Genomic DNA, 24,644 nt, shown 5'->3' on the forward strand with positions numbered 1-24,644 from the left:
GAACAAGTTTATAGGGTAGGACTGGGGGAAATGTTGTGCCATCTCAGAGAGAGGAGAGGAGGAATGGGGAAAAAAGTTTATGGAGCAGGACTGCAGGAGGATAATGTGGCATCTGAGGGAAGGCAGCACGGGGCACGTTTACATGGCCTGCTTACAGGACACAGCTGTGGCTGAGCAGATTTCAGCATAGCAGCTCAGTGTGCTTCCCTCAAGTGCAGTGTGCTGAGGCCCTAAGTGAGATAAAGACAGGGAACAAGTTTATAAAACAGGGCCAGAGAAGGATAATGTGGTAGTTAAGCAAAGGGAATTAGAGCGATAGGGTGTGTGGTTACAGGAGGACACAAGCATCTGAGGAAGAAGAAAGCCTTCCCGTGTGAAAAAGCATGGGGCAGCAGGGGTGTGTTTATAAAGTTGGGTTACAGGAGGACACTGAAGCCCCTGAGGAAGAAAAGAGCCTTCCCACATGAGAGAGGAGGCAGCAGGTGTGTATTTATGGAGTTGGGTTACAGAAAGACACTAAAGTCTGGGAGGAAGAAAATAGCCTTCCCATGTGAGAGAGGAGGAGGTAGCAGAGGGTGTATTTATGGAGATGGGTTACAGGAGGATACTAAAGTCTGTGAGGAAGAAAAAGCCTTCCCATGTGAGAGAGAGGAAACAGCAGGGGGCGTGTTTATGGAGCGGATTTACAGGAGGACACTGACACATCTGAGGAAGAAAAGAGCCTTCCCAGATGAGAGAGGAGAGGCAGCGGGGGGGGGGGGGGGGGGGGGGGGGGGGGGGGAAGGCTTTAGAGCCGGTTTAAAGGAGGAAACTGAATCATCGGCTGAAAAGAGAAGTCTGGCGGAATAAGTATATGAAATGGGGCTAGTGGGCCACACTGTGCCATATGAGAGAGAGGAAGCACCTCTCTTCCATATTATGCAAATCTACATAGCATTACTTTAAGGCACACTGCCATCTTGCCTAGTTGGCCAGTGCTGCAGAATGAACGAGTATTGACATTATTATCAAATGCAGACAGGCTACAGTTTCTTTGCTGCAGGCCATGGCTTTGAACGGTTAGCTCCAACACCAGCATAACGAACAGGAGCTTGTGATTGAAGACGTCTATTTAAAGTGGGATTATACTCTGAAAACTAAAATTTCAGTAACTACTCTCAGGTACATAAAACAACATTTGGAAGCAATCCCTGTGTGTAAAAAAAGTGTACTGTCACTGCAGAGAGCAGTATACGCTTGCTTATCTCTGGTCATCAGCAAATGTATAAATTGCCAGCATGTGTGTGTGTGTGTGTGTGTGTGTGTGTGTGTGTGTGTGTGTGTGTGTGTGTGTGTGTGTGTGTGTGTGTGTGTGTGTGTGTGTGTGTGTGTGTGTGTGTGTGTGTGTGTGTGTGTGTGTGCGCGGCCCGGTGCACACCAAAACCCGCTAGCAGATCCGCAAAATGCTAGCAGATTTTGAAACGCTTTTTGTTATTTTTCTGTAATGTTTCAGCTAGCATTTTGCGGTTTTGTGAAGCGTTTTTGTGTAGTAGATTTCATATATTGTTACAGTAAAGCTGTTACTGAACAGCTTCTGTAACAAAAACGCCTGCAAAACCGCTCTGAACTGCTGTTTTTCAGAGCGGTTTGTGTTTTTCCTATACTTAACATTGAGGCAGAAACGCATCCACAATCCAAAAAATGCCTCACCCCGGGAGGATTTGTTTCTGCAAAACGCCTCCCATTCTGGTGTGAACCACCCCATTGAGATACATTGACCAAGCGTATCCGCAGCCTCAAGCGGTTGCAGAAACGCTGAAAAAGCCGATCGGTGTGCACCAGCCCTGAGTGAGTGAGTGAGTGAGATTACATTTGCCGGTTATTTTCCGTTAGACGGGCGCATCCACTAGGTGGCGATAAAACCTTTCCTTTATGTATCACAGTAGTTACTGAAAGTAGTATAATCCCACTTGAATCTTTTAACAAATGAAGAATAAGAAGTAATGCACTGTTGGAGAGCTCATCTAGTTTAAAGTCAATCTGTCTTTAACCTCCTTAGCGGTATGCCCGACACTGTGTCAAGCATACCGCTCTGTGGCCCCAGGAGTCCCCCATAATTAAATATTTGTGCCAAATGACTGTAAACCCTCTATAGCTAGCACTAGGCTAGCTAGTAAAAGTGTCGGGCACCCCCCCTCCCCTCCCCCTGTTTATACGTTACCCAGCCTGGATCCAGCGATCTTCGCAGCCTCCCGGCTCAGCTCCGGTCTCTCTATGGGGAGGATCGGGTTTGCGCATGACGTCGGCGACGTCATGACGTCATGTGTGATCCTCCCCATAGAGAAGCCCAGAGCTGTGCGGGGAGGCTGCGCCGATCGCTGGATCCAGGCTGAGTAATGTATAAACGGGGGATCGGAGGGTGCCGGACACTTCTACTAGCTAGCCTAGTGCTAGCTAGAGGGTTTACAGTCATTTGGCAAAAATATTTAATGATCGGGCAAAAAACAAAACTTCCTGAGCGGCGTAACGTTAAGGAGGTTAAATGACAATGACAAATGAGAGCATTTCTCAGATGTAGCCTAGCAATGCTTCTGTACAGCACTGTCCCCCTAAAAGTAAAATCCCTATCCTAATGGGCAGAGGCGGGACAAGGTCCTCCAGCACCCAAGGCTGAGACAGCAAAGTGCGCCCCTCCATCCCTCCCACCCCAGCCTTCACACACTGATTGCTATTAGACTAATAGGTGCCCCAGGGCCCCCAACCTCCCCAACACATTAATCTCTAGTTATCTGGCTTGCAGTCACTGCTATGTATCCCCTTTTCTTATTTCTTTCTGCTTCAAACACAATTGGGCATGACAGCTAAATGAATTGTGCGGCCCCTCCTACACTGCACCCTGAGTCTGGAGCCTCTCCAGCCTCTGCCTTGGCACGGCCCTGCTAATGGGCTAAACCAACGATCTCAGTCCAACCTGACAATTCAGCAAGTGAGGGTATTGCAAGGATAGTAAATCAGAGATAAAGTCAACATACACAAAGCACATAATACAAAAATGCCTTGTTTAAAAATAACGAAACCAAAAAAAAAAAAAAAACATCCAGCATTCAGGTTTACTCTAAAGGACACCTGAAGTGAGAGCAATATGGAGGCTGACATTTATTTCCTTTTAAAGTATGCTAGTTGCCTGGCTGTCCTGCTGATCAAATGTGATAATGTGGTGCAGAAGTCTTGTGTAAGAGTAGTTACAATGGTGTGAAAAATCTTAAATGTATATTTTTCTTCATAGAACGTTATGAAAAGACTGAGACTGCTGTCTGTATTTGTTTGCAGAGTACAGCTCACCTCACAATAAATGGGTCTACTACCATTGAACCACCGGACAAGGGGGGCTGCTATCATAACAAAACTTCATAAATGTCAAGGCCAGGGATGTGCTCAGGAGTAGTGAGCTACTCGAATTTGTCATTAAAATAAGGCTTAATTGCCTCAGGTGTGCGGCTGGAGACGAGGGGTTACTTTCCCAGAATTCCGCCAGATTCCATGTGTATCACGTCTTGCACGCAGCCTATTGGACGCGTTGCAAGACTCACTAGCGCACACTTCCTCCTTCCGGCTTGTAGGAGGAAGTGCGCGCTAGTGAGTCTCGCAACGCATCCCATAGGCCGCGTGCGAGACGTGATACGCATAGAAGCCGGCAGAATTCTGGGAAAGTAACCCCTCGTCTCCCAGCTGCACACCTGAGGCAATTAAGCCTCATTTTAATGACAAATTCGAGTAGCTCACTAATTGTCATGAGCACATCCCTGGTCAAGGCTGATTTAGGTCACATGATGGCAACACCCCATTAACTCTTACCAGCCTAGACTCTAAGTCATATTCTGATTGGACACTTAATTGTAACTTCAAGAATCCAACCAAAATTGTGATGTAATGATGATGTAAAATGTGACTACTGTCAGACACTTTTTCCTTCAGAATTCTTCTTGCTACTGAGCGCAATCTGTATTCTCCATTTCAATGCAAAACAAACATAATTTGGACCTACATCTCGTCACTTGGTCTCAACTGGAGATCGCCTAACATGAGTTAACAACTGCCTCTAATACTTTTAGCCATAGACCCTGAACAAGTATGCAGATCAGGTGACTGACCAAACTAACTGGATTTATCACATTCTTGTTTCAAGTGGGTAATTCAGACACTACTGATCCCAGAAAGATCAGGCCTGCCAGGCAATTCGTATTTTTCAAAAGGAAAAAAAAATAAAAATAAAAATGGTTGCCTGTACAACCCTCTCATTTCAGTTGTCCTTTAAGGAGCAGGGCCAGAGGAGGTGAATGCGGCACCTGAGGGATAGGGAGGAAGCAGGAGGCATGCTTCTGGAGCCAGGCTGGAGGTGGACACAGCAGCATCTCAGGGCAGAAGAGAAGGCAGGACATTTATGGGCAAGGAGGAATACTGTGCCTTGTGAGAGAGGGAAGGAGGAAGCAGCCAGAGGAGGACACTGCAGCAGCATCTGAGGCAAGGGAAAGGGAGCCAGTGGAATGCAAATCTATGGGCCAGACAAGGATTATCTTGTGAGTGATACAGGAGCACATACACTGAATACTGAAGAGTGGGTAGAATGCACTGAGGTGTGAGTGGGTTGGAAACATGATGCATGCTGAATGGGCAGCGCATGCTCAGGCTTTGAGAATCTTCTCATCTCCATGTGTCCCATTCATTGAATTATGATGAAGTCATCACATCCAACTGAGCTGTGACCAGTATCTGTAGGAGGTATGCACAGTTCAGTTCTTTTCAGATGCAGCAGGCAACACTAACAATGTCCTGAAGCTGTCATGTGACCGAGGATGCATATAATACCTGGAAACGGAGGATAATAGTCCAGATAAGGCCAAGGGTAAGCCGGTGATTTCCGTCTACGATATCATGTGAGCCCACGTTCTCTAGATGGACGCGCTGCTCCTTGAGAAACTGGAGAGCTTTGTCCACATTCTCCAGAGAGTGAATTCTCATCCGGCCCCGGGTTGGTTTAGGCTGGAGACAGATACTAGATGTCACTGTATAAAGAGAGCTAATCCCCTGGTCTCCCCATACCTCTTCCCATCCATCATGATGGGGGAAGACGCTACATGCCAGTTCACAGTCAACCCTCAGAACTCAACCCCTCTCCCAACATAAGAGGAAGCTCCGAGAAGTATACTCTTTATGGAACAGTCAATGCGCTCATACATTTTATCATCAGTTCAAAAAGAGATTTCAGCATGCTGGAAAACATTTGCAACTTAACATTTCGCTAATCCCTTATAAAGCAAGGGGGTGGAAAAACAAAACAGTTCTTTCATTTTTTAAATAGGTTGCATGGCCTGGAAGAAAAGGTGAGGTGAACATTCATAAAGACAACAGAGCTAGTGATCTACAACTAGCAATAATCTAAGCAGAGATACAAATAAGCTAGAAGGGAAACTAACAAAATCTTTCAGTAGCTTGATTTGGCCAAAGCGGACCTGAACTCAGAACTTCATCTCTGCTCTAAAAGATAAGCAACAGCATAATAACCTTTAAAGAAAAACGTTTTGTTACAGTTGATAGAAATCCTGCAATAGATCTGCAGTGTCTACTTCCTGCTTTCATGGAAGAAGACATAGGGTTAACATCCTGTGTTTACGAATTAGCTGCTCTGCTGAGGCAGCCAGAGTTGACACAGCTGAGGGATCAAATTACACTGGTGGGGGGGGGGGGATTAGACAGGCTAAACTCTCTAAATACATACAGGGTGCGTTTCTCTATGTTCTCCCTCAGTCCGTTGCAAGAGTTCAGGTCCACTTTAATGACAGACATCCACAATAGTGTTACCCGATATGCAATGATCACAAATACAAGCTCAACTCACCTGGCTGGGCGTACACTAAAGCAAACTGCGGGCATTTTATTTATTTGGTAATTTTCCTAGTTTCAGCATCACTTCCTATAGCTATATTTTACAGTATATTGGTTTGTAGCCCCACCCTTCCAATGATGCTTAGCCTAGGCTGTTTAGCTATGCAGAATTCTGTTCCCAGCCCATTCTTGGAGACCAGTCATTATTTTCACTGGCTTCTGAATTCTGAGTAAACATTCAGCAAGAGCTGCACCTGACAGGACTAAAGATGTTTCCACCTGTGACAACATTTTACAATGGGCCAACACAGACTCAATTTATAAATTAACATTGTAAAAAAATAAAGAAATTGTAATCATTACATTATTTTCACTACAGTTCCTCTTTAAAATATTGAATACATGGGACTCTTTCAAACAAAGCCCCCCTCCCCCCCCCCCCCGCGAAAAAAAAATTGCAGAACATAATTGCATTTTAATTCATTTTTTATGGATTTATTTAAACATGCGTTTCAATTTGCTTTTTCTGTTCTGTTTTGTCTTGTTTTGCGTGTGTGTGTTTACATTTTGCCTTTTCGGGTTTTCTGATGCTTGACAGTTGTGTGCTGAGAAAAAGGCAGGAAAAATGCTAAATAAAGGTTTTGATCTACGTTATTTGAGTATTCCTATAATTTTTACACATAAGCAAATACAATAAAAATGCAGATCAGCCAGTGATTGCCTTTCGGGAGAATCGGAACGCAGTGTGAATGTGTCCCCGCATACCAGCCGGCCTTGCAATTGGCAACATGCATGCGTTCTCAAAAATCAGATCAGAATGCAGTAGGGCCTCATTCACATTATCACACGCAGATGACCGTGCGATCAGAACGCAACACGTACCATCGCACGCCATCTGCGTTTGCATGCGTTGCACTGCTGATCTCATTCAATGTAGTGAATGAGTCAGCCGCGCGTTTTGCCAAAAAATGTGTGCAGCCTGCGTTCACGCACCGTACTGGTACAGAACGCATGCAGTGTGATCAGACAGTGCAGTCTATGCACTTCTGATGTTTGTGCGTGTCTGCCTCCTACACGCATTGCCGAAATACGGACAGCAACGCGTGTAATGTAAACGAGGCCGTAGTGTTAAAGGGCCCTAATTGCCTAGCGCCGTCTACACTGGTCCACAATTGTATAGGCTGAGCACCTAGAGTCTATGGCTTGTCTTCTAATAGCAGAAATGTAATGGTATATGTATATAATGCACAGTCCCTGTAACATGTATACCCCATGCCCACATTACTGGCCCCTTACCAGCTGCTCCCCCGACAGGACCTCCAGCAGTTTGGTGATGATGTATCCGTCCCGCAGATCACTATACAGGTCATTAACACGACATGGAACCTTCGAGAGGTGGCAGTTCATCCATTTAGTGAAGGTTTTCTTCTGTACAGCATCTCGCTCATCTGTCGGAGAGAATTCAAATTAAAGCAGAATGCCAGGATTTTTGAATTTATATTAGTCAGTCCCCATAAATACATATTTAGATGTGTCACATATTAAAAATCATTCCGAATACCTGATTTATTCCAGTATAATTCGTGATCTCCTAATGGGATCCTCAGTCTCAGGCAATGTCTGCATTTGTGATCTTTCTGCACTGCATGGAGACCACTCAGATTCAAAAAGTTGAAGGGCCCGTTTCCACTTGTGTGTTGCGATTTTGTTGCGGAAAACGCGTCAACGAATCCGCATGCGGGTGCGGATTCGTTCTCGTTTCCATGCGGGTTTGCGCTATGCAATTTTAACCATGTCAATGCCGGCAAGCATTGACATTGGTTTTTCAGCGGAATCGCACGCGAAAACGCCGGGAAAACCGCAAGACTAATACGCTTGCGGTTTTCCTATTAACCGCGGTTGTGCGGCATGCGAATTCTGACGGCTCTGCCGTGCAGATTTTTTATGCACAGCAGACCGCACAAGTGGAAACAGGCCCATCCACTTGTGTTGGTTATGCGAATGTGCATGCAGGAAACTCATGCAGATTCGCTCTAGTGGAAACGGGCCCTAACACTTTCCACCATAAACTAAAGTGCAGATGTTCTTAAAGGAACCTGAAGTGAGCGGGATATAAAGGCTGACATTTAATTTTCAATACCAGTTGCCTGGCTATCACAGCCTCTTAACACGCATGCGGATGAGATGCTCTAAATGAAATCAGACTGGATTAGCGGCATGCTTGTTTCAGGTGTGTGATTCAGACACTAATGCAGCCAAATAGATCAGCAATATAGCCGGGCAAACGGTATTGACGAAAAGGAAATAAATATGGCAGCCTCCATATCACTCACACTTCAGGCTGCTTTCACAGTGGGATGTTACAGGCGCACGTTAGAGCAGCCTGTTACGCAGCCCACCGCACAGTAATGCAAAAATCAATGGGCTGTTCACAGTGCCCACGTTGCGTTACAGTGTAACGCTGCACATTCTGGGAAAGTGCGTTAGACTGTTTGCACATGCTCAGTGACTAGCCACATGGCTAATTAATATTCACTGCACTGTGGTGACTTGTGGTGGGACTTATAGTGTTGTCCAGATCATGAATGAATCGTTCATTTGATCCACAGTGGATGTCTGTCTGGAAGAAACAGGAACATACAGAATGTACAGTGCAGGGAAAGTCCTGTCCAGCTAGTCATTTCACCCCCAGTCTGCTTCCCTAGTAAAATGATTCGGTTCAAAGATCCAGATCTTTTCAATGATTCGAATCATCCAAATCCTTGAAAAGATCCGGACTTCCCATCACTATCCTGGAGCGGCTGTTCTATCAGTATAGATAGAACGAAAACAAAACAGCTCACCAAGGGCCGCATAACGCGGCTCAATCGGACGTCCAACTTCAACACCACCATGCGTTGCGTTAGGGGCACGTTATGCGATCTTAACGTCCCCTAAAATGCAACGTCTTGGTGTGAAAGAGGCCTTAAGCAATACTAGTTGCCTGGCAGCCTTGCTGATCCTCTGCCTCTAATACTTTCAGCCATAGACCCTGAACAAGCATGCAGCAGAACAGGTGGTTCTGACATTGTCAGATCTGACAGATTAGCTGCATACTTGTTTCTGGTGTTACCAGCAGACACTTCTGCAGCCAAACGACCAGCAGGATAGCCAGGCAACTGGTATTGCTTAAAAGGAAATAAACATGGCAGCCTCCATATACCTCTCTCTTCAGTTGTCCTTTATAGGAGCTCAGGTCTCATACACATGTATGGAGACTGTCGCCTAAGAGGGATTGAGACATGATCCCTCGGGTGACAGTGCAGGGGTGAGGCTGTAGCCTACAGGTTAGCGATGTGTTCTGCTGCTATAAAGGGGAGAGGGGGGCCAACTGAGAGGCATAGGAGGAACACCACAGAGTGGGCAGAACAATGCCCTTGGACAGCGCTCGTCTGAACTGATCTGCCAGGGTGATCGCTGGCCAAAGCATCAAAGGAAGTTAGAGGGAAACAGAGAAGAGAGGAATATGGAGGCTGGCAAGTTTATTTCCTTTTAAATAATGCACATTGCCTGGTTGTCCTGCTCATCCTCTGCCTGAATTACTTTAAGCCATAGACCCTGAACAAGCATGCAGATCAGAGGTTTATGACAAATCTGAAGAGATTAGCTGCATGCTTGTTTCAGGTGTGTGATTTACACCCTACTGACCAGAAAGATACTACTACCCTACTGATCAGCAGGACTGCCAGGCAACTGGTATTGTTTAAAAGAAAATATGGCATCTTCCATAGGTCTCACACCTCGGGTTCCTTGAAAGGGCACAGAACACATGCTATATTCTCTAGCCACCTTTTGACCAGAGAGTATATAAGATTGAGGCTACTTTCACACTGTGTTTGTCCACATTCATATCTGTGACTATGCATTAGTGTTGGGGTAGAATTCATTGGAAAGCATGCTGTGTATGACTAGATAATGCACATGATAGCTGTAACAGCGTACGCATCCATCAACGGTATACTTCACATCGCACATGGTACAACCTATCCACATCCTTGTGTTACAATCCTGTTTTCAGGATGTACAACACAACATGCATAACGTGAAAGTGACCTTAGCAGGGAAATGTCCAGCTAAAGTTTGTTGTGAGCATCTAAGCCACAGGTGTGGAACTCCAGGCCTGGATCCAGGCCAGATCCATGCCAGTGTTTAGGATGGACTGAGAAAGAGAGGAATGTGTTCTACCTGATGGACCACGCCTTTCCTGATTCAGACCCATCAATTTATTTGAGCCGTGTGAAAAAAAAAATGTGTGAGGACCTCTGCCCTCGAAGGATTGGTCTGACATCCCTGGTCTAAGCAAGCAAAGTGCAGGAAATTGATTTTGCCTTCTACAGAGACAGGGACAGAATACCCAACCTATAAAAGAAAATACAAGTTACATTTTCATATGCATCAATGAATGTGCCGGTATGTGCCTTGTAGTGGTTATAGCTCCACTTAGCTTTTTAACTGCTCTGCTATATAGAATAGTGATTAGTGACCTCCCTTACATATAGCAAGAACTTGGGATGGAATTGTGCACAGCCAAGCACAGGGCCTGCACTTAACAAGGACACTGGACAAGGTCAACATTAATAATTCATGCAAAAACAGTGAGTAAAAGGCTAAGAATTAGAGGGATAACTACAGCCCTATCCATGTCTACTCTACCTACTCCGTATCAGATGATGTTTTCAGCAACATGCAGAGATAGTGTATCTAAGTGTGTACTTCAGGCATAAATCTTTCCTGTCTGGCATAGACAGTCAGTGGCAGAGCTCATTGTTCTCTGTGTACATATAGTAAAATGGCCAGGTGGATGGGAAATCTATACTTGTGAGCCCCAACAACAGCTATTAAAGCGGACCTGAACTCAGAACTTCCTCTCTGCTCTAAAATATAACACAACAGCATAATAACCTTTAAAGAAAAACATTTCTTTTGTTACAGCTGATACAAATCCTGCAATAAATCTGCAGTGTCTCTACTTCCTGCTTTCATGGAAGCAGACATAGGGTTAACATCCTGTGTTTACAAATTAGCTGCTCTGCCGAGGACTGCATAAATTCCTGAGTGATCAAATTACAGCTGTGCTTAGTCACAGATGTTGGTGAATAAAGCTGAGTACACACGTACGATAACGATCGTTCGAAAATGAACGATAACGACAATCGGACCGATAATCGTGCGTTCCAAATTTTCCAACGATCTTTTTTTTGGAGGATAACGACCGTTATCGTTCAATCCGACCAATCCAACCCGGCGGATTTTTTTCGAAAGATAATCGTTCAATCGTTGCAGTGTGTACAAAGATCGTCCGATAATGATTATCTGTGGAGTAGTACGCATGTTCTTATTGCCTGTCATAACGTCACTTCCGTTTGCGCACGCATTTTTTTATCGTTCGTCGTTCAGTACTTTATACTTATATCATTCACGTGTGTACACAATCGTTCATTACGAACGATCTTTTTGGTCTAATTTGACTATCGTGTAAACGTCACGAATCGTTTGTAACGAACGATCTTTATTGGACGTGTATACGAACCTTTAGACAGGCTAAACTCTCTGTCTTTCTCTCGGTTTTCCTTCTGTCCTGCGCAAGAGTTCAGGCCCACTTTAACTGCACCACATATTTCCATTGTTGTTCAGATCACTGTGCCTCACCCGTTGGAGTCTGAAATGCTGATGAAAATGCAAGCCAATAAGCAATAACCCCACCCACAAAGCCTGCTATCAACTTCTTCAGCCCAGCTATTTCATGTCATGTGACTAAATGTTCAAAAGAGCATTTTTAGCTGAAGTAGGCACATCTGACACAGGACAAGGGAATATATGGCTTATTAAGCTAATATATAGAACACTTTGGGCTCGTTTCCACTAGTGCGGCGTGCGTCTCGTAGACGCACGCCGGCACTGAGCGGGTGGGCGGGGATCGCAGGCGATTCCCATCAGCCGTGCCATGCACGGCTATGGGAATCGCAGCCTCCGCCGCGAATTCTGTGGGGGTTTCCGGCCGAATCGCTACTGCAAGCAATTCGGCCGGCGGCGCCGTTGTCCCCTATGGCAGAGTTTCCCCGCGCGATTTGCCTGCGGGGAAACTCTGCGGATTCGCGGCCGTTTCCGCGAGAGTGGAAACGGGCCCTAAAAAGCAACATACAGAATTTAGATTTTTTGGGGGGGCCAAACGATTGACTGTTAATGTACACTATTTAGTTGTGTCGCACAACAATGCTGTCCTCTCCTCCAGCAACACAGCTATTTTTTATTGTTGCAAAAACTTCCATTGATGTTGCCACAGCAGGACTCTGCTCATTCATCCAATCAATCCTCGCCCCAAATTGGATGGACAATGCTGCCCAGCCTGGAGCCAAGCAGCATGTCTGTACAGCACTGATTCCTAAACTGTTGCCTGAAGCAAACACGTCTGTTTCTGGCCACAAATATTTAAAGTGATTACTGTACATAGCATTGGATCTATGCCTACAGTAAAAGGACACAAAATCCTACCAGCTAGAGCTTTAATCCGAGAGCACTCAAACAGCTTTCCGGAGGCTGCAGGTTCATCCCACACGTGATCCTGTTCCCAGCGATTGTTGTTATTCGGAGGCGTCTGCACCTCCATGTTGTCCAGCTCTGGGCTTACAGTCGCCATCACTCCTGTCAAGAAAAACAATGAGAAATGAGAAGCAGATACATACTGTAGATCAGGGGTCCCCAAACTTTTTCGGTTAAGGGCCGGGTCAACATACTTCAAACTAACGGGGGCCGGAGTATACATAATATGATGTAGAAAAACATTACATTGAACCTAGGTAGTGTAAACTATTACCTGTTGAGGTAATAGCCCTTTTGTCTCCCATTTATCCAAAGCAGATATTATGCCCCCAATACAGCATGCGCAGATAGTAAAAAAAACTCTTTTATCCAGACAGTGAAGCATACTGTCATCCAATAGGAAAGCAGTGTCACCTGATGCGGATTGCGATATTGGATTGGAAGCCAGCGAACAATTTTGCCGTTGGCTTCCCTGTGGATTGATGGTACCAGCACTGCTATTTTATATGCGAGACACCAATATTTAAAGATGGGGTGGACCGCATCTATATGTAATACATTTTGTGAGTGGGGGGCCGGTGAAAAAGCCTTAGGGGGCCGCATTCGGCCCGCGGGCCTTAGTTTGAGGACCACTGCTGTAGATACTCAAATATAAAAGTCAACCTCATGAATAAGTCAACTCCAGTATTCAACTTTCTTGAGCTGGAATTGTTTATAGACTCAGACTATGGATTGGCGGCAGCACTGCGGCCCAAAAACAGGCTATCGGGAATTTCCGCAATAACCCCCTGGGTCCGCCTAACGACAATGGGCGTGGCCGCGGCGGCAAGCCCCAGGACTGCCTAACGCTGATCGGCGTCAAGTCCTGGGGCTGCATTTTGCAGGAGATCGCGCGCATCTCCTGCCGGGGGCCGAGCGCTGCCCCGCCTTCAGTCTCCGAGCAGCGATTGCCACTCGGGAGACTGTTGACGGTGAAACGGGCATCTAATTAACATGTACAGCGCTGCGTTAGGCAGCAGCGCTGTACTGGGGACAGCAGTGTGACACGGCTGCCCCCTCCATATGCTGGGGGAGTGATCGGCTGTCATAGGCTGAAGCCTATGACAGCTGATCACGCTGATTAGCTGGTGGGGGGGGGAGGGAGGGAGCAGGGAATAAATATTAAAAATAGTAATTTTTATAAAAAAAACAAATATTGATAAAAAAAAAAAAAGGGGGGGGGGGGGGGGGGGGGGAATCACTTGTGTGCTGTGTTGTGCGGCCCTGCAGCTTGGCCTTAAAGCTGCAGTGGTCATTTTAGTAAAAAATGTGCCTGGTCTTTTAGGGGGGGGGGGGGGTTACCACTGTGGTCCTCAAGTGGCTAATACACGTTAATCCCCTTCTGGCCGACAGCCAAACAGGAAGTGACGCTCGCTAGCACTCTTTTCCTGTTTCTGAAATAAGGAAGTGCATGGAAACGTTTTGTAAATAATATGTTCCGCGCATGCGCGCCGCAACGCTTGTAACATTTAAAACACCTGCATCGCCATAGACTTACATGACTTCCAGTCCGACGCAGATTGCCGAAGGTCGCCGCACGGCAACATAGGTATGTGCGCACATTAGATAGGGCACTTCCATTACAGTGTATCGCGATGTAGGTGGTATGAACTACCCCATAGACTTTCATTAGGATGCAGTGAGGTGCGGTAAAATTACCGCACCGCACTGCCCCAGTGTGAAAGGGCCCTCAAGTATAAGTTTACCCAGCAAAGTTAATGGCTGCACTTGGACACCAGGAAGAATTAACAGCTGCACTTGGGGCCCAGAAGAGGTTAATGACTGCACTGTATACAGTATTGCAGCAGTTAACCCCTCCTGTCCCTTAACGTGAACCAGAGACGAAGCACCCTCATGTATTTTACCATATATATCAGTGGGAACATTAGAGAAAACACCTACCCTGCTCTCTGTTTCATTCTTCACTGCCCAGCCTGCTTCTTATCAGCCCTGATAAAATACCCGACTGAGCATTCAGTCTGGCTTTGCTCAGGAATCATAGCCGAGTCATTATAGCAGAGCCACAAGGGGGCAGGCTTGGGCTTGAAAAGACAACAGAGAAGACAGACTCAGCTATAATGATTACTGAGCAAAGCCAGACTGAATGCTCAGTCGGGGATTTTATCAGGGCTGATAAGAAGCAGGCTGAGCAGTGAAGGATAAAACGGAGAGCAGGGTAAGTGTTTTCTCTAATGTTCCCACTGATATATATAGTAAAATATATGAGAGTGCTTCGTCTCTGGTTCACTTTAAGTACAGCCAATAACTCCTCCAGGCCCAAGTGCAGCATTTATTCACTATTACCCCCTCCCCCCCCCCCCCCTTCCTGCCCCTTCCCTTGTTAATTGATGTGGTCAGGACTTTCAGCCTTGGGCTTTCTTGACATTTCCTTTATGAAGGAAGTGTCACAAATTCCCCCGGGTATTTTGTACACCCGAGGTGGGCATATTATATGCCCCCGAAGTGAGGACATTGTATAGGGTAAGGGTATTTTGTACATCATAGTAGCCTTTTACTTTACACATGATAAATTAGGAGAGATACAAACTATGATGTTATGGAATGACTGAATATACTCGAGTATAAGTCTAGAAATGTAGGTCTGACTCACTAAATAAAAGTATAGGGGTCGACTTATACACGAGTCACAGGCAACACTGAGCACACTGAGTAATGTGCGTACTATTAGTGACATTTCCATTTGCTTCAATTTACCAGTGGTAAAAAAAAAATAAAAAAATAAAAAATCATATTTGGACAGGTTGTTTTTCAGTTCCATAATCATTACAATCTACAAAAAACACTTGGAGCCAATTTAGGGTAAATGTGATGTCCAGAGTTCCTCTTTAATAAAAATGCCGACATTTATGTTTTTCTCCTGTCTGACTCAAAGTGCTTGAGAGCTGCAGCCACTAAGGACGCACTCAATAGGCCACCGTAGTGTGTTTTGTAGTCTTGCCCAATGGCTCCTTACTGAATAGGTACTAGCTTTAGCCAGTATTCAAACCCTGGTCTCCTATATCCAGCCACTACTTTAAGAAGGCATTAGGGATTTTACTTTTATCCACTGGATGCCTAATGAGCTCTCTTTTGTTAAAGAGAATCTGTATTGTTAAAATCGCACAAAAGTAAACATACCAGTGCGTTAGGGGACATCTCCTATTACCCTCTGTCACAATTTCGCCGCTCCTCGCCGCATTAAAAGTGGTTAAAAACAGTTTTTAAAAGTTTGTTTATAAACAAACAAAATGGCCACCAAAACAGGAAGTAGGTTGATGTACAGTATGTCCACACATAGAAAATACATCCATACACAAGCAGGCTGTATACACCCTTCCTTTTGAATCTCAAGAGATCATTTGTGTGTTTCTTTCCCCCATGCACTGAAGTTTCAGGCTGCTTGTTTCTTCCTGCAAACAGCTTTGCCCTTGTCTGTAATTCCTCAGTATGTGAAAGCCCAGCCAGCTCAGAGGATGATTTATCCAGCTTGTAAAAGATAAGAGAGAAGAGAGAAGCTGCTCTAATCCTAAATAACACACAGGCAGTGTGCAGAAAGGGGCCAGAAGGGGGAGTTCATAGCAGAACCACAACACTGAAGAACTTGGCAGCCTTCCAGACACAGGCCGACAAGTCTGACAGGGGAAAGATACATTGATTTATTACAGAGACTGTCATAGTAGAAAGTGCTGCAGTTAGCCAGAACACATTAGAATAGCTTTTGGAACTTGTAGGATGATAAAAAACAGGATGCAATTTTTGTTACGGAGTCTCTTTAATATTCTGGTGATCTATATTAAAAAAAGCAATGAAGGGACATAAATAAACCCCAGCGAATGGCTCTTAGCATAAAGCAGAATCTGATATTCACCAAACAAAACCCCCGATTAGCTTCATTTGCATCTGCTGGCATCCAGACTGTGCAGCATTCAGTGGGTGCCTTTGTTTGTGCCAGGGAGTGCTGCCAGGAAATGCGGGCACACAGCAGGGAATCTAGGATAGTGGGTCTGCCAGGATACACCAGAATCTTACAAGCAAGCCAAAAGGGAAAAAAAACAAAAACAAAAAAAAAACATTCCCCAGAAGGCATCACAAGAACATCTCTACATGCTCTGTTCAGGAAAAAAACGTCTTTTCAAGGAAGACATCAAGACTCAAACTCATCCCAGCAGTGACAGCAAATCTGCTACAGCTGCCCTGGTATAAACAGCTCTATCTGCTGTATGACTGCTGCAGGCTTGTGCATCCAGAGCAACGGCTGCACTGCAAACAGCAGCTGCAGATTGATTAGGCAAGCTCTATAGCTGTATAGAGTCAGCGGAGGTCTCTTATTACAACCGCTTCTCTCATGAATCACTGCTGCAGCTAGGGCACAGCTAGGTAGAAGCGGCTGTGAACAACACGTCAGGGTGGGTCTCACTCACACCTCTTTTACTATCAAGTAAAATGGAGGTTAATGCATTAATGGAACTTGATCCAACACGTTTGTCATGCACAAATAGGAGGTTAAAGGGGATTTCCGGCCACACATTCTATTACTTTTTTGGGGACACACCAGGAGGCCGTTGCTTCTCGGCTACCCATAGACTGCAATATAACTTTGCCATTATGGGGAGTCGGGTACCTGGATTTTGCTCGTGACAGCGTTAGGGAAACGTGGGCAATCCAAACCCTTGAGTTACTGCTCTCCGCTAACTATAACTCAAAGAGGATTCGGTAGTGTAAAATTGTAATTTAATATAAAAGGTGAATAAAATTGCACTCACAATGATCGGTATATCTCAAGCGTATAACAGAGGTAACATAGGTCTCCAAGCAACCGCTCATATACCTGTTTCTCCAAGATCCACACATCCTCAATCCAGAAGACTCACAGCCAATTACGTAGGATGTAGCTCCGCCATACATGTTTCGTCAGACTTCTGACTCATCAGGGGCACCATGGCTCCATTATTGGAGTAGCAGAGTAGCAGGGAGTACAGTGAATGATCCAATAATGGCACCAATAATGGAGCCAAGGTCCCACCTGCGAGATCATCGGCTCCAATAGAAACATAAGCTGCCATACTTCTCCCCCTTTGGCTGAAGCTGTGCTAGGGACACAGCGTAGCATGAAGCTGGGGGCCATCGGGGGATATGGGGACATCGCAGCCGGTAGGAGGACACAGGACAGCTGAAGACATGGGGGACAGGGGAAGACACGGATATTTTCAGGGAAGCATGGTAGCTTCATACTGTATCAATAGTTTGAAAGTGGCAAGGTTTCAATACATTTTCAAACAGATAGAGTAGATCAAGAGGTAGAAATCAATGACAGATAGAGATGGCGCGAACCTCGAACTTCGCGAACCGCAATAGACTTCTATGGGCAGGCGAACTTTCAAAACTACAAACACTAATTCTGGCCACAAAAGTGATCGAAAAGATGTTTCAAAGGGTCTAACACCTGAAGGGGGGCATGGCGGAGTGGGATACACGGCAAAAGTCCAGGGGAAAAATCCGGATTTGACGCAAAGCAGGGTTTTAAGGGCAGAAATCACATTGCAATGCTAAATTGCAGGCCTAAAGTGCTTTAAAACATCTTGCGTGTGTATACATCAATCAGGGAGTGTAATTAGAGTACTGCTTCACACTGACACACCAAACTTACTGTGTAACGCACCGCAAACAGCTGTTTGTGTAGTGATGGCCGTGCTGGACTAGTGCGCACCATGGCGAGAGTGCAAGCGAAGGCGTTTTTCAAGCCCATATGGTCAGGCTGAAGTAGCTCAATGACAGAACAACAATGACTGTCCAGCTGATCGAATTTGGTCTGTCCACAATGAAGCAACAACCTTATCTTGGGTCAGGTGTGCCCCCCAACACACTCATATAGCCGGTCATTGCTTCATTGTGATACGCAAGCCACTTCACCGCGGCAAGGTAACGATCACGAAGGGGAATTGACACATGTACATGCCTGGACCCTGTTGGTGGTGGCGGAGAAGGCAGTCAAGTGGCCTGCAGGCAGAGATGCTGTGTGGGGGCCGACTTAGTCTTGGGGCAGGCAGTCACAAGGCGTGCAGGCAGAGATGCTGAGTGTGGGTACTGACTTAGTCTTCGGGCGGGCCTGACCGTGCTTTGCAGACAAGGCATCCGTGGTCAGGATGACCCTTGACCCAACGCTGTGTGCCAGAGATGACACCACTTGCCTTTCAACATCACAGTACAGTTTAGGTATCGCCTTTTTTGAGAAATAATTGTGGCCTGGTATCTTCCACTGTGGTGTGTGGCTTTGCTTTTGTGTGCTGCTTTTCCTCAGGTGGTCATCCCATTGCAGTTTGTGCTTTTTCCTCATGTGTCTTCATAAGGCAGTTGTCCCTACACGGGTCTTGGTCTTTCCACGGCTCAATTTTCGGTGGCAGAGAGTACAGATGGCATTGCTCTCATCTGAGGCCGACACACAAAAAAACACCTCTGAGCCCTGGGATGATTGCACTGTGGTGATGGCTGCCGAATGAGTGTTAAGGCCCATACACACGTCGGATTTCCGCGAACGTCGTGTGCCTGGCGGATCGCTCAAACTCACCCTTATCAAGCGAACGACAGCCTGTACACACGCCCGATTTAGCGGGCGAACGATGGAACGTTCAAACGACCCGTCGTTCGCGGAAATACGACGTGTGTATGGGCCTTTAAAGGGGAACTTCAGCCTAAACAAACATACTGTCATCAAGTTACATTAGTTATGTTAATTAGAATAGATAGGTAATATAATCTCTTACCCACCCTGTTTTAAAAGAACAGGCAAATGTTTGTGATACATGGGGGCTGCCATCTTTGTCTTGGGGTAGCCATCTTTTTGGTTGAAAGCAGGTAACAAGGAGCAGGAGACACAGTTCCAACTGTCCTGTGTCCTGATTACCCCTCCCAGCTGCACAAGCTAGGCTTCAAAATGTCAAATTGAAAATGTAAAAAAAAAATGTAAAAAAAAAAAATTGCACCAAAACGAGAACAACAACATCAGAAATCCCATCATGCTTTGCACAGCATCAGGGGAAAAAAAGCCCAGACAGTTTTCTTCTGTGCAGCTAAAAATGAGGCTTGTATAAAAGAAACAAAGTTCTGATGCTGTGAAACTGTTAAAGAAACACCAAGCCTTTTCAGTGCTGCTGAGTCGATTTTTAGTCCGGAGGTTCACTTTAAGTGGGGTGCCAGAATCAGAGCAGGAGGAGGAAGATATGTCACGCTTTCGTGCGGAAGCTGAGGTGTTCTGTGTTAAATAGTCAACTCCGTCCTTACAATATTGGAGGTTGATGGCACGTGCCTTCTTCTGAACACTGTACTTTGGTCGAGGGCCGCACGAAATCGCGAAAGCACAACCTCGAACAGACCTGCGGGGTGGCCTGCCTCTGGCTCTGCCTGTTGTTTTGTCCATACTGGGAGGGGGTGAAGTGAAAGGTAGGCACTGACTTGACTAATAAAATGTGCAGTCACACAGGTGCAGTGAAAGGTATGCAGTGACTGGTATATAAAACAGCGTGCGGTCACACAGGTACAGTGAAAAAGGTATGCACGGACTGGTATATAAAACAGCGTGCTGTCACACAGATGCAGTGAAAGGTATGCAGTGACTGGTATTATAATACAATGTGCAGCAGTCACACTAGGCACTGAATGTGCTGGGCCTGGCACAGTATAGCAATTAGCAAGGGCCAGCTGCGACAGACAGTGCTGTATATGTAGTGACAGTGGGCCACAAAAAAACAAACAAAACAAAAAAAATCACCACAAGAACATTAGCTCTCAAAAGAGCTGTTTTGGTGGTGCTTTTCATCAACAAATATCAGCAAGGAGCAAGCTAACAGACCTCCTAACTATCGCTTTCCCTAGCTCTCCAATGTCTCTCCCTTCTCTCACTAATACAGCAGCACAGAGTGAGAAAATGGCCGACGCTGCTGCCTTATATAAGGGGGGGGGGGGGGGCTCCAGGAGGGAGTACAGCCTGTTTGGCTGCCATGTGTCTGCTGACTGTGGTGTAGAGGGTCAAAGTGTAGCCCAATGATGTAGTATAGGGGGCGGGTTGAACTCGCATAAAGTTTTCGTTTCTGTTAATGACAGATCCAACCAAAGATGAGCCAATCCTTGTACTGTCTGTACTGTCATCTCATGCCTACATTCAGCTGCAGAGGCCCAGTGGCAGCTACTCAAAAAAAAAAAAAAAAAAAAAGCTTACTGCACATTGAGGCCGCTTTTACGTGTTTTTTGCGTTGCGGCTGGATGCAATGCTGCATCCCACTTCAGCGCAAAACAACAACAACAATCATATGACCCTGCAGCAGAGTGCGCTGACAGGGTCATATGCATAATGTCACCCTCCACTTAGTGACATACTCCCTGCTGGACACGAAGTATGTCACTGGGATGTGCACAGCGCGGCGCTCTGTTTACACTACGTACGTCGCCCATAGACTTCCATTACCCTAAGCCCCGTGCATTAAGCGTAATGCTTGTGGTAATGCGCTGCTGTTTCCCTTGCGTTAGATCGCACAGCAACGTACTGCAATAAGTGTGAAAGTCTCCATAGACTTTCATTGCTTTTGCGGCCCCTTGCAGTACAATAGGGTAGCGCAATGCAGGAATTACCTGCAAGTGTAAAAGGGCTCTTAACCCTCCTGGCGGTTTGCTAAAAATCCGCCAGGGGGCAGCAAATCCGTTTTTTTTTCTTTTTCATGTAGCGAGACCTTGTCTCCCCCCAGCCCCTGAACGGGGGGGGGGGGGGCATTCCCCCGTCGCCATGGCGACGGGTGGGATGTCGTCATCGACGTCGTGACGTCATAGGGGACTCCGATCCACTCCACAGCGCTGCCTGGCACTGAATGGCCAGGCAGCGCACGGGGTCGGGGGGGGGGGGGCGGCCGCGCCACAACGAATAGCTGCGGATCGGTGGGTAGCGGCGGCGATCGCATTGCACACGCAGCTGGCAAAGTGCTAGCTGGTGTGGCAAAACAAAAAAAAAAATTATGCAAATCGGCCCAGCGGTGCCTTCCGGCGGCATATACCGCCAGGGAGGTTAATGTTTGGGACTGAAGTGGATGTTTGTATGCACGAAAAAATGCAAAGTCTAAAAATGAGGTGCTTTTTCATACTGATAATTTATGATAGCAAAGGATGAAAGAGGAAAAGTGTCACCTCAGAAGAGTTCCAGACATTTATATGCTGAGTCAGGTGCTGAGACAGGATCTCAATGGGAGATGGCTACACTCCTCTATCCAGGGTTTATCAATATGCTAGGGAGATTTATACACATAGTCACCATGGAGGAGCTTTCCAGCAAAGTTAAAGGATACCCGAACTGACATGTGACATGATGAGATAGACATGTGTATGTACAGTGCCTAGCACACAAATAACTATGCTGTGTTCCTTTTTTTCTTTCTCTGCCTGAAAGAGTTAAATATCAGGTATGTAAGTGGCTGACTCAGTCCTGACCCAGACAGGAAGTGACTACAGTGTGACCCTTACTGATAAGGAATTCCAACTATAGGAAGCCATACACTGGTCGATTTGCCACACATAGATCCCTCTTTGATCGAATCTGATGAGAGAGGGATCATATGGCTGCCTTTACTGCAGATTGTGAATCGATTTCAGCCTGAAACAGATTCACCATCTGCTGAGCTGCCGCTGTCCCCCCCCCCCCCCACCACCACCACCGCATACCTGAAGCCTGGTCCCGGGCATCTTCTTCGCATCACGGCATCCGCGTATAACTTTCTGTCACTCCAGTGACAGCGGAAGTTCAAATAGAGCGCCCTCTATTTGTACTTCCGCTGTCACTGCAGTGACACAGGAAGTTATACACGGATGCCGGATGCGGAAGGTGATGCGGAGAAGATGCCAGCCGGGAGCCGATGCGGAGAAGATGCCGGGAGCCAGCTTCGGGTAACGTATACCTGCGTCGATCGTACGCCGCTAGCGCTGCGCTCCCTACCCACAAGCGATCGACGGTAATTTCCCACATGGAGCAATCGACGGGACCGATCTATTTCGGGACGAAATCGATCGAAATTTAGCGTTTAGCGTGAACTATGTGACAGCAGATTCAATCCCAGTGATCGAATCTGCTGTCGATCGGCGGGTAATCGGCCTAGTGTATGGCCAGCTTTAGTCTGCTTTCACAGTGAGACGTTACAGGCGCACGTTAGTGCAGCCTGTAATGCACCCCACCGCACAGTAATGAAAAATCAATGGGCTGTTCACAGTGCCCACGTTGCGTTACATTGTAACGCAGGACGTCAGTTGAAAGTGCTGCATGCTGTGCGTTATGTGCGGCTAAGCCGCGTTAGACTGTGCGCACATGCTCAGTAGTGTTGGAGGAGGAGGTCTTCCCTCCTCCTCCTCGGCCAGCCACAAGGCTAATTAATATTCACTGCACGGTGTGATGTGCAGTGTTTACTTCCTGGAGCGCCGCTCTGTGCGGCGATTGGCTGGCGGGACCAAGTGATGCCACATGCGTCTAAGAGTACGCATCACGGCATCACAGGACGTGTGAAGAGCCGCTTAACGCGGCTCAATGTACCGTCCAGCAGCAACCCCACTATGCGTAAGGGGCACGTTATGCAACCTTAACGTGGCATCTAACGCAACGTCTTAGTGGGAAAGAAGCCTAAGACACTTTCCTAGCAGAAAATGGCTTCTGAGAGCAAGAAAGAGGTAAAAAGGGGAATTTCTTATCAGTGAGGGTCACACTGTAGTCACTTCCAGTCTGAGTCAGGACTGAGTCAGCCACTTACATACCTGATATTTAACACTTCCATCAGCGCTCTCCTTGTTCGGCCTGTGAGTTTAGGTAGATGGCCTTGTATTGGTAGGTTTACAGTTGTGACATACTCCTTCCATTTCTGAATGATCGCTTGAACAGTGCTCTGTGGGATGTTCAAGGCCTTGGAAAACAGAAAATTGTATACTTACCTGACGGTAATTTTCCTTTCCTTCCTAGATCCATGGCAGCCTTACTACGGGGGTTAGTCCCGCCCCCTAACCCCTACAGGACCTATCAGTATAAATTTCTAGACCTGCCCGCTCCAAAGTGCTTTTTTTGCTAGTCCACAACTGACTGAACTAATTAGGGTGGGCCCTCCGTAGGCTGCCATGGATCTAGGAAGGAAAGGAAAATTACCGTCAGGTAAGTATACAATTTTCCGTTTTCCTTCCCATCTCCCTGGCAGCCTTACTACGGGGATCTGAATAGAATACGAAAAAAATGGGAGGGAACAGGCTTTGCAATAAGTGAAAGGTTTAATTTCCCATAAAGAAGACAGAAAAATAATTTTACATACACATGTGATCTTAATAATCAAGTACATACAGAATCTCTAACGGCAGATAAGACTCCTCTACCGAATTCTACTGTAGATAGTCCCCCCGGATCTACTTTATAGTGAGCTATAAAAGTATTTTCTGATGACCAGTTTGCGGCCTTACAGATGACTTCGGGGGGTACTTTTACCAATGCAGCCCATGATGAGGCAATTGATCGAGTGGAATGGGCCGTGACTTCCTCTGGAGGAGTCAAACCCATAGCTCTATATGCTGTTTTGATAGCCCTCACTAGCCATGAGGCTATCGTTCTGGTAGTTGCCGGCTGTCCCTTTCTGCATCCTGCTGGGATTATGAATAATCTCCTAGTGGTACGAAAGTCCTTTGTACGTTCAATGTAATCTCTCAGAATTACTGGAATATTTAATGCATCCGGAAATTCGGCCGTGCTGTCAGAGAAGGATGGTAGATTCCATTCCTGGTTGAAGTGGAACCGAGTGGCTACTTTAGGAATAAATTGCTCGATAGGTCTTAAAGAGACTCTGTAACAACAAAAACCTCCCCTGGGGGGTACTCACCTCGGGTGGGGGGAAGCCTCCGGATCCTAATGAGGCTTCCCACGCCGTCCTCTGTCCCACGGGGGTCTCGCCGCAGCCCTCCGAACAGCCGGCGACTGTGCCGACTGTCAGTTCAATATTTACCTTTGCTGGCTCCAGCGGGGGCGCTGTGGCGACTTTCGGCACGGAAATAGACGGAAATACCCGATCTCCGTCGGGTCCGCTCTACTGCGCAGGCGCCGGAAACTTGCGCCTGCGCAGTAGAGCTGACCCGACGGCGATCGGGTATTTCCGCCTACTTCGGCGCCG

General features: G+C 46.5%; 1 protein-coding gene across 3 annotated transcripts in view; it reads right to left on the reverse strand.

Moving 5' to 3' along the window:
• SPTBN4 (spectrin beta, non-erythrocytic 4) overlaps positions 1 to 24,644 on the reverse strand; it is a 265,502-nt gene that overhangs the window by 210,803 nt on the left and 30,055 nt on the right. For 2 of the 3 annotated variants that reach the window (XM_068250768.1, XM_068250769.1), the window contains exons 2-4: positions 12,394 to 12,543; positions 7,159 to 7,310; positions 4,846 to 5,019 (exon numbers count right to left, since the gene is read on the reverse strand). In XM_068250768.1, coding sequence (XP_068106869.1) covers positions 4,846 to 5,019; positions 7,159 to 7,310; positions 12,394 to 12,543 — 476 coding nt within the window. The remainder of the gene's footprint in view (positions 1 to 4,845; positions 5,020 to 7,158; positions 7,311 to 12,393; positions 12,544 to 24,644) is intronic. The other variant, XM_068250770.1, reaches the window with a different exon arrangement.

Source organism: Hyperolius riggenbachi, chromosome 8 (assembly GCF_040937935.1).
Source record: "Hyperolius riggenbachi isolate aHypRig1 chromosome 8, aHypRig1.pri, whole genome shotgun sequence".
NCBI lineage: Eukaryota > Metazoa > Chordata > Amphibia > Anura > Hyperoliidae > Hyperolius > Hyperolius riggenbachi.